Below are 12,918 nucleotides of genomic sequence, written 5' to 3'. Positions count from 1 at the left end.
TCATAGAGCAATGATGCTTCAAAACAATCCTGTCTCCTATTCTTTTCGGCCTCTAGGAGTTTTGTCAGGTGTATATTCTCCTCCGTTAGCCTTGTCAAATCACTATTCAGTTCATTGTTGATTGAAATTGAGTTGTCTAATTTGTTTAATACTCCAATTATGTGAGGAAGCAAATCGACAATGGCATCATTAGAAAATTTGTCAGCAATACTTGACAGGGTCCCCCTGAAACTTACTGCTAAGTCTATAACATCACCGTTAAGAAGATCAATACTCAGATTATTGAGTTCCAGTTTAGCGTCACGAATCAAATTCTCTCGCATACGACGAGTTGTCATGGGTTTATTCATCTTAAATTCAAACTGAGCGCCAAAGGTAAGAACCCACAGATGAAAGTATACAACATCAATGGAATGAAAGGAGTTCAAAAATGTCACGCATAGTTGTCATGGTTACACTCAAAACAAAATATGTTTATGGTTGGACGTAAACAAAAACCAGCTGGTGATTATCAGCTTCGGAGAAGTGCCAGCAAAGATAACACAATAGAAAAATAGTTTGTTGACTTTATCAGAGCAGCCTCTGCTATCACACTTTCAGTCGGCCGCTATACAGGCGCGATAACTGAACCGGTCAGTTGAATCGGAACAACGGGCACACAACAACAAAGTAACAAGTGTATGCCGGTTATGAAAAATAGACTCAATACACGTTCAAATTGCTCTGTGGTTCAAGTGTTATTGATCTCGTACTATCAAATCACCCGTCATGCAGTCATGGAATATATTAAAACAGGTACTTCACACTTCCAAAAACTATCTGATTACCACAAAACTTCAAAATTCTTGTAAGTAATTATTTTAAAATATCAAAAACTACGGAGCAAATTACCAAACAATATCACATGGCAGCCCAGTGCTACCAACAATGTCTAGATAGATCCATTTGATACGTTCTGTATCATCAGAACATAAATTAATATATTTCGTTTTGTATAAGTAGAACTATCATTCAACATTCGTTCTGTATCATACGAAGATAGATTCATTCGATACATTCTGTATCTCTAGAACTAGTATTCGACATTCATTCCGTATCATCAGAGAATAAATTAATCTGTTACGTTTTGTATTTCTAGAACTATCATTTAACAGTCATCCTGTATCATCAGAAGAGAAACTCATTGTGTTGTTGTGAAGCACATCGTGAAAACATTCCATTAATGGAAATTTTCATTCTGTTTTCTTATTTGTGCAGTTGAAGGAGAGAGAGACTGAAAACAAGAAGACCATCGATCAACTAATGAAAGACAAAGAGGACCTAAGTCACCAAATGAAATTGATGCAAGAAGGTGAGCAATACTCTATTTTAGAAAAAAATGAAAATAATAATGTTTGATTGAGCGGCCCGATAAGCTAGCCAGCTTGTATGGTAATTATCATAGAGAAACAAAGTAGATATCCCATTTCGATTCTTTATATACCATTTCGCTTTTGTACAATATTGTACCATAGAGGAACAATAGCGTGATTAGATATCCCATGGTATAGGTCGTTTATGTCGCAACTTTTACTGTTAACTCAAATTATTGTCGATTTTTACTGTTTTGGCCGGGTGAGAGTGTATAAACGGAACAATATAAGAAACTACCAGTGTCACACAGCTTTACGGGTAAATTTGTGTAGTACAGTCATAAGCAGTGTACTAATAATATTAGAGTTTGAATAGGAGACCCTATGGAGGATTCTCTTGTATGAAGTATTTATTAGTATTATAGGACAGAAAAAAGTTGCTCATTAGTCCCTAGACTAGATAGCAATCTATCGTTGAGAAAAAAAGCTTTACGGGTAAAGAACTACGTGGACTATCGGCTTGAAATAACAGTAAAGGTTGCGACATAAATGCCCTATACCATGGGATATCTACTTATGTTATTGTTTCTCTATGATATTGTTTACTACAATGATTCACAGTGATTCATACTGCCTATTGGTATGCTACTCTTTTCAAATATTTATGAAAAAATTAGCATTGTCCTCAATCTGTAAGCAAGATATGCCTACACCCAATATGTAAGGGGAAAAGAACTATGAATACAAGAAATGAACAGAATAACTAGAACTTTAATGAGTCTTTAAAGTATTTACATTTGAACAAAACAAGATTAATTTGATTATAAAACAATATTTTATATGAATTAATGGGGAAACACTCGCTTGCTGCTAATGAGGATTCAATGTTTTTGGTTATGAAAAATTTAAGAACAATGATTCAGTAGTCACCTACCTTTTTGAAATAGCTTCCCACTTTGGCATCCACTGGTATTTCGCGGCGTTAATTATTAATTAAAAATCAAAATAACTGATCTAATGAAATGGGTTCAGATCCCGTCCTATTCTATAATACAATTCTCTTTAAACTGCCCGAACTGCGACAGGAAAACTGTATTATAAAACAAGAGCAAAATCTATCCCCTTCACCAGAACAGCCGGACTTTACTCACAGTTCTAACGAACGAGCTCACACACCCTCACACTCTCTCTGACCAAAAGTAAAATTTTGAGTATTAAATATAACTCAGTCAATGCCAAACATGAAATCCATTTCAAGTACATATTTTTATCTGTCGCACAAGCGGCACGTTTGTTATTAAAAACAAAAGAGAAGCTACATTAATTTTGACAACAAATGAAATAAACAATCTTTCTGTCGATGACAAAGATTGTTCAAAGACAAAAACACTGTTCATTAAACTTTTTCAATTTAAAACTCTAAATTCCTGATCAATATGAGATAAATATATGATTCGTATATATGTCCCATATGACCAGGTGACAATTCTCCTAAAGAAAGACACAGCTTCTATGTGTTTGCGAATGAACAAGGAAGATCGAATGAATAACAATGGCAACTTGAGAGACAAAGCAAAGTTTATAATTTATTTTCTTGATTATGAATAAATACATAATGAATTATGTGAGCACTCACCTTTACTAAACTCTTCACCTCATAAAATTTACTAAGAATCTTGGAACAAAACCAGACATTTCCTTTTATATCGTTCAGAGGTTGAGTAAAGGATAAAACAAAAAGCAAATAATCAGCCTTCATGTTGCCTACTTGAACACTGCTGCCTCAGTTCACTTTTACCTCCAGTTATTATCAACCTCAGTGCGTACAGTCTGGGTCCTGTAGCTTTGCCTATTGGCGGAGGGCCACGACTACAATACTACCCGTTCAAAAACATCGAAGATTTTTGGTATCTTTCCATAAGCAACAGATGCTCTTTTGTATCTTCTCAAAAGCAACGTGTTGCATCCGAGAAGATACACAAGGAGTTTTAATGTATCTTTCCATAAGCAACAGACGCTCTTTTGTATCTTCTCGAAAGCAACGTGTTGCATCCGAGAAGATGCACAAGGAGCTTTAATGTATATTTCCATAAGCAACAGATGCTCTTTTGTATCTTCTCGAAAGCAACGTGTTGCATCCGAAAAGATACACAAGGAGCCTTAAATGTATCTTTCCATAAGCAACAGATGCTCTTTTGTATATTCTTGAAAGCAGCGTGTGCATCCAAAAAGATACACAAGGAGCTTTAATGTATATTTCCATAAGCAACAGATGCTCTTTTGTATCTTCTCAAAAGCAACGTGTGCATTCGAAAAGATACACAAGGAGTTTTGATATATCTTTCCATAAGCAACAGATGCTCTTTTGTATCTTCTCGAAAGCAACGTGTTGCATCCGAGAAGATACACAAGGATCACAAATGTATCTTTCCATAAGCAACAGATGCTCTTTTGTATCTTCTCGAAAGCAACGTGTTCCATCCGTAAAGATACACAACCTATCAGCTGGCATTCGTTCAACATGCTATTTCCATTGTTTGTGATTCGTTGCAACTTTCTCATTCATGAAGAATCTCTGTGTGTAGGAAGCTTCCTTCAAGGAAGCTCTGTAGGAAGCTCCCTCCATGTAGGGTCTCTGAAGCCTGATGATTTTGCAAAGCCGTGAATATCACCCCGCGAACCATACCTTGCCTATATGCCGTTTCAAAGTCACCGAGGCAGAGCTACGGGACTCGTACTGTATGTGCTGCATGCAACGTGTCTGCTCTACGTTCGCGATCTATGAGCTGCTTAGCTCATCATTTCAATTTCAATTTATAATTGCAATTAAATTTCAATTTATAATTTCATCCTAAACATCTGATAATCAGGCAGAGGATGAGTCAAAAATCTTACATGGATCAGTCATGAGTCATGAATTTTACAATGAATAACATCCATTAAATGGGTAATAATGAGTGTTGGCTTGTTGTGCAGATGTGCGATCAGCGGCCGGCTCTGTGGAGGAACTGGAGCGCCTGCGCAAACAGCTGAAGCAGGAGCAGATGCTGAAGGCGCAGGCTGTCAACAAGCTGGCCGAGATCATGAACCGCAAGGACGTTAACGCAGCCGCTAGTGGCAAGGGCAAGAGCAAGGTGTCCTCGGCCGATCTGCGCCGCAAGGAGAAGGAGTGCCGCAAGCTGCAGCAGGAATTGACGCAGGTATGTATCGCGAGCAAATTGTATAAATATGACAACAAAATTAATAAGCACAAAATGTTTGGCAAACGCTTGAAATGGTTGTGTTGAAAAAAATACCACAGCTTCGCCATGGTTGGACAAATCCCTCCATCACATACCAAAACATTATTTGTGCAAACTCTCTCAATCTATTGTCCCTTGAAAATTGATAAGCACAAAATGTTTGACAGACAAACGGTTGAAATGGTTGTGTTGAAAAAAAACCACAGCTTGGCCATGGTTGGATAAATCCCTCTATCACATACCAAAACATTATTTGTGCAAACTCTGTTAATTTATTGTCCCTTGAGCTATTTAACAAACTTGTTTGTCGAATATGTGAGTGAAGCACAGTCTGTTCACTCAATAGATATACGAAGGGGTAAAAAAAATGTATGCACCAATTAAGAGTAAATGTGAACAACGTACAGCTATGAATCTTACTATGTATTGTAGTTCAATGTTTTGTCAAAAGGTAGTATAATACTTACATAAAAAAGTATGTAACGGCTAGGCCATGTAAACACAATATACATGAACATAATACAAGAGGAAAAAACCATTTCGACCTCTCATACAGTAGACTGCTGAAACCGCAGAGACAGCCACAAACACAGGGTCTCCGCTTTCATAATTGCCTGCCACGTGATATAAAAAGTATAAAAGAGCCTAAACCATTTAAGCAAGCTCTAAAAAAATACCTTTTAAACAATCCACTCTATTCACTGAAGGAATTTCCAGTGAAGAGTATGATTGACAAGTAGCGACTTTCATTCGCTTCCTTGACGTGCCCCTCATCCTTGTGATGTAGGTGGTGAAATAAAAATGAAATGGAAATGTGGTAATCCGCATGCAAACTGTGAGGCCGTTTTAGACCATCGCAAACTTTAAGACCGTTTCAGACCGCCGAAGCTACTTCGGGTGATGTAGCACATATTCAAATATTCATACGCAAACTACAGGGCCCGGCATAAAAACCTGACGATTTTTGAGGGATAATAACTAAATTGTGTTTCGTACAATTAAATCATATAATATATCTAATTGGAGATCAAATTTTGCAATTTATAGTGAATTACATAGATTACTCAGAAAGTTTTTTCATTTTTAGATTATGTCATCCAAATGATTTCCGTTACTTTTCACCCACTCACTTAACCTAATTCTAAAATTTGCCATTGCTCGCTCAATCATCACTTGTGGAATTGCTTCAATTTCTCGTTGAATGACTTCCTTTAGTTTTTTGGATTATTGGCTGCTCAATAACGGTAGTTTTGTTTATTCACAAATCCCGAAAAATGAAAATGTTCCTCGTCACTTAAAAGAATAACGGCATCCTGGTGGACATTTTCGAGAATGATCTCGCAAGCGGCTTTGCAATGTGCCCAATAACTTGCATTAAGTTGTTGCACTAACATTATCTTATACGGATGGAATTTCAAGTCGGAATGAAGAATTCGTCGTACACTTCGATCAGAAATGGTTAGCGCAACAGCATATTTCGCTGCTGAACGTCGTGGAGACCGTGTAACAGCTACTCAGGCGTTCTCACGGTTCGTTTTTATCCTGTTGCTTTCGTTTTTAAAGCGGACAACGTGTTCCTGAAATTCTTTACCCACAACAAGATCGTATTCCTACTGGAAACAGGCGCATGTCGATTTGAATTATTGAAATGTCTGCGACATAAACGCTGTGTTAAAATAACTCTGAGTCATTATTTTTAAAATAAGCTTCTATAGTGAGGTCCACGTTATAATGACAGTATTTGATCAACTTTGGTTTTGCTATCCTTGTCTATCATTCGACAAAGCTGGTGGTACTATCCTTTTCTAGGTTCACAACGATGCTAATTATGTTTTTGACAGTGTAGAAATATAATTAATTGATGCAGAGAATCTGCATCGCTATTCTTCTATCTTTATCCACTGCCATTATAAAGTGGACCTCACTATATCACAATCGCTTGATGTTCTCTTGACCACGACATACTGGCTACTGAAATGGCAAGAATAGACCTGTCGATGTACAACATTCCCGCCTTTTCAATGACAGTGGTTCAAACATAACAATTGCTACAAAATCGTCATATTAATATGCCGGTCCCTGTATGAACACTTCACACCAAACGATATTTTTTCATTATTTTATATTTGATAATATTTTGAGCTGTGGTCGAGTGTCGTTGTGTAGCTCAAAGCGCTTGTGCTGCCCGAGATACGGAGCGACGGCTACGTTGGAAACCGTAGCATTGACGACGCTTATCACGCCTGTTTGAAATGGACAGATTAATTAAAATTAGGAGATAAGACTTTCAAAAGACGTCACTCAAACCTAGCCGGTCTGAAACGGTCCGCCAGTGCGTCACCAAGATATTCACTGTCAAAGTGTGTATACAGTTTTTTAACCCCTCTGTGTTGAAAAATAGTTAGTATTGCCTTCATAGATCCAAAAAGAACGGCAGAAAAAGACGAAGGAAACATTAAGTTTGTCTGTGCTTCGTTTTTCTGCCGAACACTTCCATAGGAACGAATATATTATTAGTTTCTGCTCGACTGAACAGAATTCATTGGAAAGTACCCCTTAGGAAGCGACAAGCAACTAGTCCACATAAATTAGTGTCATATGTTGCAATTGCAGACTGTATAATTGGAACTATCTATTGTACCATAGTGTGGACACTTGGAACTGTCGGGATTAGTTGAATGGTTTGAATTGATGTCAAGTTACTTTTTCAAACCACTGAATATTTACTATCACAACAATGTAGAATCCAGTCATCAGACTACTTTGATTCAAGATATACTGTTGTTAGCCTTTGATAATGATGTTTATTCATGTTAATGATGTTATTAAATGTCTATATTGTCTATTTTTTCATGGATTGATTGATTTGTGTGTGTGTGTGTGTGTGTGTGTGTGGTGTGTGTGTGTGTGTGTGTGTGTGTAGGAGCGCGAGAAGTACGGCCAGCAGGTGGTCAAGTGGCAGAAGGTTCAGTTATTCATGAAATGATGTTTTTATTATTCAATAGTCATTACAAATTAATCATATATTTACTATTTAACTGTCATTATTTTTATTCAACAGTCATTGATTGATTGTTTGTTTGTCTCATTGATTGATTGATTTGTGGTGTGTAGGAGCGCGAGAAGTACGGGCAACAGGTGGTCAAGTGGCAGATGGTTCAGTTATTCAAAAACAATGTCTTTATTATTTAACAGCCATTATTTATTCAACAGTCATTGATTGATTGTTTGTTTGTCTCATTGGTTGATTGATTGATTGGTTTGTGTGTGTAGGAGCGCGAGAAGTACGGCCAGCAGGTGGTCAAGTGGCAGAAGGAGGTGCAAGAGCTGCAGGCGCTGGTGGTGGAGGAGAGCGGCGGTCGGCAGCGGCTGCAGATGGAGATCGACAGCAAGGACTCGGAGATCGAGCAGCTGCAGGTGAGGCTGGCAACGGCCACCAGCAGCGCCGAGACAGCGTCGCTCAGCAGCGCCGACAACGAGAACGACACCGAACTCTATGCGCAAGGTATCCTCAAACTAATTACCAAATCAAATAAAACTGATTCATCTCAAAAAATGCAGCAAAAATATCAGAATTATAAATTATACATTACAGATGGAAATTACTGAGATATTGCAATTATTCAAATGCTTGTGAATTAATAAGTAGGCCTATTATTAAATGGAAATCCAAATTAAATGCTGTATTTCACGCCGAAGATTTCTGCTACTGCAAATATTGACAACAGGGTAAACATCTAGATGGAAATTCGATGATCGCTACTATCCAAAAATTATTTTATTATTCAAAATTTGGGTGTTATGTTAGTTGGCCTCCTCGTGGTGCACCCTGGATAACGCTAAATGAGCTGACGCCTACTGGCGGTCAGACAAACGATTGTTCTCCTGACCATACAAGACACAACTCTACGCTAAATAAATATTCAAAATTAAATAACAAATATTAATAAATTAAAAATTATATTCAAAATTATTATTATTCCCGGGCTGACATAATTTTTGAATAGTAGCGCTCATCGAATTTCCATCTAGCTGTTTACCCTGTTGTCAATATTTTCATTAGCAGAAGTCTTCGGGGTGATTTACAGCTATTAATTTGGATTTCCGTTTAATAATAATACATTATTAATTTTAAACTTGATTTGACTCAATTAGGATGAAAATATTATAAAACCTAATCATAATTCCACTTATGTGTTTTTGGAAAATTGAAAGAGAAGCAACATTGAATAGATTACTCATTCATTCTATAAATTACTCTGTAGACTTCTGCTACCTGCAAATATTGACAACAGAATAGCCTAGGAATTGTCAATATTTGCAGTAACAGAAGTCTTTTGAATATTTTGTAGCATTGATTAGAAATTACGTTATATTGATTATTCTGATTTCACAGCTAGTGAATATACTACTTACTTCTATTTTCGTACAATAGATAAATTAAGGCCAAGCCACCACATGGAGCGTTCTTGCTGTGGTGGCGGACAGGAAGCCCTTCGATTGGATGATTATCAGCTGATTGGGTTACCGATTATCAGCTGATTGAGTTGGCGTTCGGTAATCAGCTGATAATCAGCGAATCGGAGAGCTTTCTGCCCTGCCGACCCATCCGTCGTCAGTGCAAAAACGCTTCATGTGGTGGCTTGGCCCTTATGCTGTAAGGGCACGGCTTAAAATGCAGCATTTTACTGCATGGTTTTACAGGAATTTCCAGTTAGAGATGGATCCCTTTGTAAAGAACGGAAGGTGGCTAGACGCGCAGTAATTAGCCTGCAGCAGAATCAAGGCAATGTAAAAATAATGTAATATCGTGTGACCTGGCTGGCTCAGATCTGGTGTCAGAGTTTTCAGGTCGCAACTGATCAATTTCAGGGCCTCTGACAATGTAATCATACCATTCTATTGCCATGAAAAACAAATTCAACATGACGTTGCAATATCAAACAAGTTCTCCTTGGGGATTTATTATATGTTCGGATATATTTGGTGAAATAAAATAAAATATTTTGTGCTGGTGTAATTTTCAAGATTATCTGCAAATTGTAGAGATTCAAAAAGTGTGTTTTTTGACAGAGGTGGGCTTTCAGAGTCATCCGGGGTTTTTCACAGAGACATTCATGTAGACCTCATTTTTTAATGCTAATACTGATGCTTTCATCTCTATATTTATGTCAATTTGGTCAATGTACAAGAAAAAGTGGGAGTGATTACCAAATTATCTAGAATTTCATGCATACAATCAATATAAAACAGTATAAAAATAATATAAAAACTTTTAGTACCTTTTTATTAAAAACTTTAACATATTTTAAAGTTTTTTTTAATACTTTGTTCCAATTCAATTTATTCAATTTCAATTCACAATACAAAGCACAAGATACATAGACAACATATCTAAAAACAGATTTGTGAATATTTTCCCCACATAGACGGATCTGTGTGTGGGGAATGAAGGTGTTTATTAAAAAATTTAAAATATTTTTAATAAAAGGGTACTAAAAGTTGTTATATTGTTTTTATTTGAATCAAGTAGCCCATATAAGCGAAGTGATTTTAAGAAACCGTATATTCATAAGATCACCACAAATGGAAACGTTTGTAGTGTATTATCTTCATCCCCTCATCATCTCATCACCTGGGCTTCAAATACTTGTGGAGAGTGGCCTATGTAAATAAATAAACAATAAAAATATTGTAACAGGACTTGTCCTTTTCACAGAGCTACTCAGTGCCGGTTGCACAACAGCCGGTTAAATTTTAACCGTGATTAATTCTACGAGAACCAATCATAGAAGCCGTCTTATCAAAAAGGCCTTCTCTGATTGGTTCTCGTGAAATTAATCACGGTTAAAATTTAACCGGCTGTTGTGCAACCGGGTCTAAGTGTTGTGTTATAACCTGCTTCAGTCCTTGCTATGAGGAAAACATTCAAGATCTTCCATAGCCTCTTGAATTGATTTCATCAATGAAATATCAATTTGAATCAACTGAATTATGATGCAATTGTTTGTTTATGTTTACAGATTCAAGACTGGAAGGCTGGTTGTCAGTGCCTAGTAAACAGAATATCAGACGACACGGCTGGAAAAAGCAGTATGTCGTAGTGTCTTCCAAGAAGATCATCTTCTACAACTCTGAGAACGATAAACAGAATACCGATCCTGTCTTAATTTTGGATCTCAAGTAAGTTGAATAATAGAAAAAGCAAAACCCTTACTCTATGGCTCAATAGAATTTTTTTATTCTCACTTTTATTCAGAACCGATTCGTGATTTCAGCTCTCATAAAAATAGATAATATCGTACAAGGAAATAGTACTATACGAAGTATTACTCTATTTACAGAGTTTACAAGAGTATTACATCTGTTTAAACGTAGATTAAAAATTTCTCTAATTGCTATGCCCGAACAAGATGTCGAGAGCACGTTCAATATTATTGTGTAGTATCTATTGTGTTTTTTCTTTGTTTTAAGTTTCTCATATAGACTTCACTTTCATGGCTATTGTACCATCCCTGTAACTTTAGATGATTTTTCAAGTACTCCTTCATATGTTATTAATGCTTTACTTATATTATTGTCAGTTACAATTCACGAGAGGAATAATTTTTAATGTTCCAACATTCAAAATTCGTTCTTGTTGTGTTCTGTTTGTATATATTTTTTTCAGTATCATATGTAATTCATTATTTATATGTTATGTATTCGATACTCCCATATACGGTCATGCTCGAAAGAGCTTGCATATGTGTAATGTTACTTTTTGTAATAAATAAATTAATTACTCTTTAAAGATCTGATAAATACAGATCTGATTTAATTTTGGATCTCAAGTAGGCTTTATTTTCAATGGAGTAGTAATTGATGGAGGGACGAGATCGCTCATGGGAGATATGTGGCCGACAACAGCCAGGGATCGGAGAAGGTGGCAAAGAATCATGGACAATTTGTAAATACATTGTAAATTTTGTTATTTCAAGATGTGAACTGCCAACCAAAAATTACCTCAATTGAGAGGCTTTTGTTCATTTCATGAATGACAATAAAGCTATTATTATATAGTAATTGATGAGAATTTATATCTCTAAATCTCTTACCAGTTTATTCTTGTGAATTGGTTTCACGATAAGTAAGTTACATGCATCATGCAATATATAACAAAAAATTTTCTATCGTGTTTTCGTATGAAGGAGCTACAGTAATAGTGTAAACTGACCAAATGTATTGCTAACAAAAACTTTACAGAAACCGACTATCAATGATACCCAATGATGCTCAATTTATTCGCTCAAACTTTATTACCGACTATGTATATACCAATTAATTATTGGTTTCTATGTTATAGATTAATTGTTGTAATTAAAGTTTATAGCTGGTTTCAACTTGTATTTGCTGAAAAGAGTTGATATTGGGTATTTCTGAAACTGTTTGTAAATGTGTGGAGTATGTTGTTTTGTCTATTTCAAAAAATGATGTATTTATTTACAGCAAAGTGTTCCATGTACGTCCCGTAACACAGGGCGATGTTATTAGAGCTGATGCCAAAGATATTCCCAGGATATTTCAGGTAAGTAATAAAAACTTCTTGAGATGTTCACTATTGTTCCACAATAACCAACCTCAGTCCTCATTCAATAATTTATTCTAGATAATTAAGTTCGTCATTAATTTATAGGTAATAGGTAATGCATAACTAGTTATTTTTTTAATTAATTCCTTTTTATTAGCCATTAAATATAGTTTTAAATTCAACGTAGAATATAACTAAATGAAAGAATGAAACGTTGAAGAACTAACAAAACGAGTTTAATAATGGTATACAACATATATACAATCTCGAGCTAGATAATCTATGTAGTCTACATTTAATTTGAATATTCGTGTAAGAGCTCTTAAGGCTGTGCAAAGGCTAAAAATAAACTTTCTACTCGTGATATTTTAAAACGTTTTTCGATTTGTATATCATTAAGCTATCTTAATGAAAAAGTCTTCTCAGGAAAACATTTTTTTCCGATCATTACTTTTTGAGATATGAGCGCCTAAAGTTAAATTTTTGGGACAGAACATTTAAAATTCGGTAAGAGATAAATCCATGAGATTTAGAGGCTGGATTCTTCATGGTATTATTGATCTAGTGAAACAAAAATTTTCCTGAAAATATCCATTTTTAAGATAGTAATTCAATTTACCAAAAATAACAATTTGAGTTATTTTTGGCTTCTTTTGGTAAATTAAATAACTTTTTCAAAAATGTATATTTTCAGAAAATTTTTGTTTTACTAGATCAACAATACCTTGAAGAAACTAAATCTCATGGATTTATA

General features: G+C 35.6%; 1 protein-coding gene across 3 annotated transcripts in view; it reads left to right on the top strand.

The window, feature by feature from the left end:
• LOC111052588 (rho-associated protein kinase 1) overlaps positions 1-12,918 on the top strand; it is an 83,342-nt gene that overhangs the window by 57,510 nt on the left and 12,914 nt on the right. For all 3 annotated transcript variants that reach the window (XM_039424747.1, XM_039424746.1, XM_039424745.1), the window contains 5 exons: positions 1,258-1,351; positions 4,329-4,552; positions 7,868-8,099; positions 10,618-10,777; positions 12,083-12,161. In XM_039424747.1, coding sequence (XP_039280681.1) covers positions 1,258-1,351; positions 4,329-4,552; positions 7,868-8,099; positions 10,618-10,777; positions 12,083-12,161 — 789 coding nt within the window. The remainder of the gene's footprint in view (positions 1-1,257; positions 1,352-4,328; positions 4,553-7,867; positions 8,100-10,617; positions 10,778-12,082; positions 12,162-12,918) is intronic.

This window comes from Nilaparvata lugens, chromosome 3 (assembly GCF_014356525.2).
Source record: "Nilaparvata lugens isolate BPH chromosome 3, ASM1435652v1, whole genome shotgun sequence".
Lineage (NCBI taxonomy): Eukaryota > Metazoa > Arthropoda > Insecta > Hemiptera > Delphacidae > Nilaparvata > Nilaparvata lugens.
Note: the sequence above shows the minus strand (reverse complement) of the source record. Positions and strands in the feature narration are given on the sequence as shown.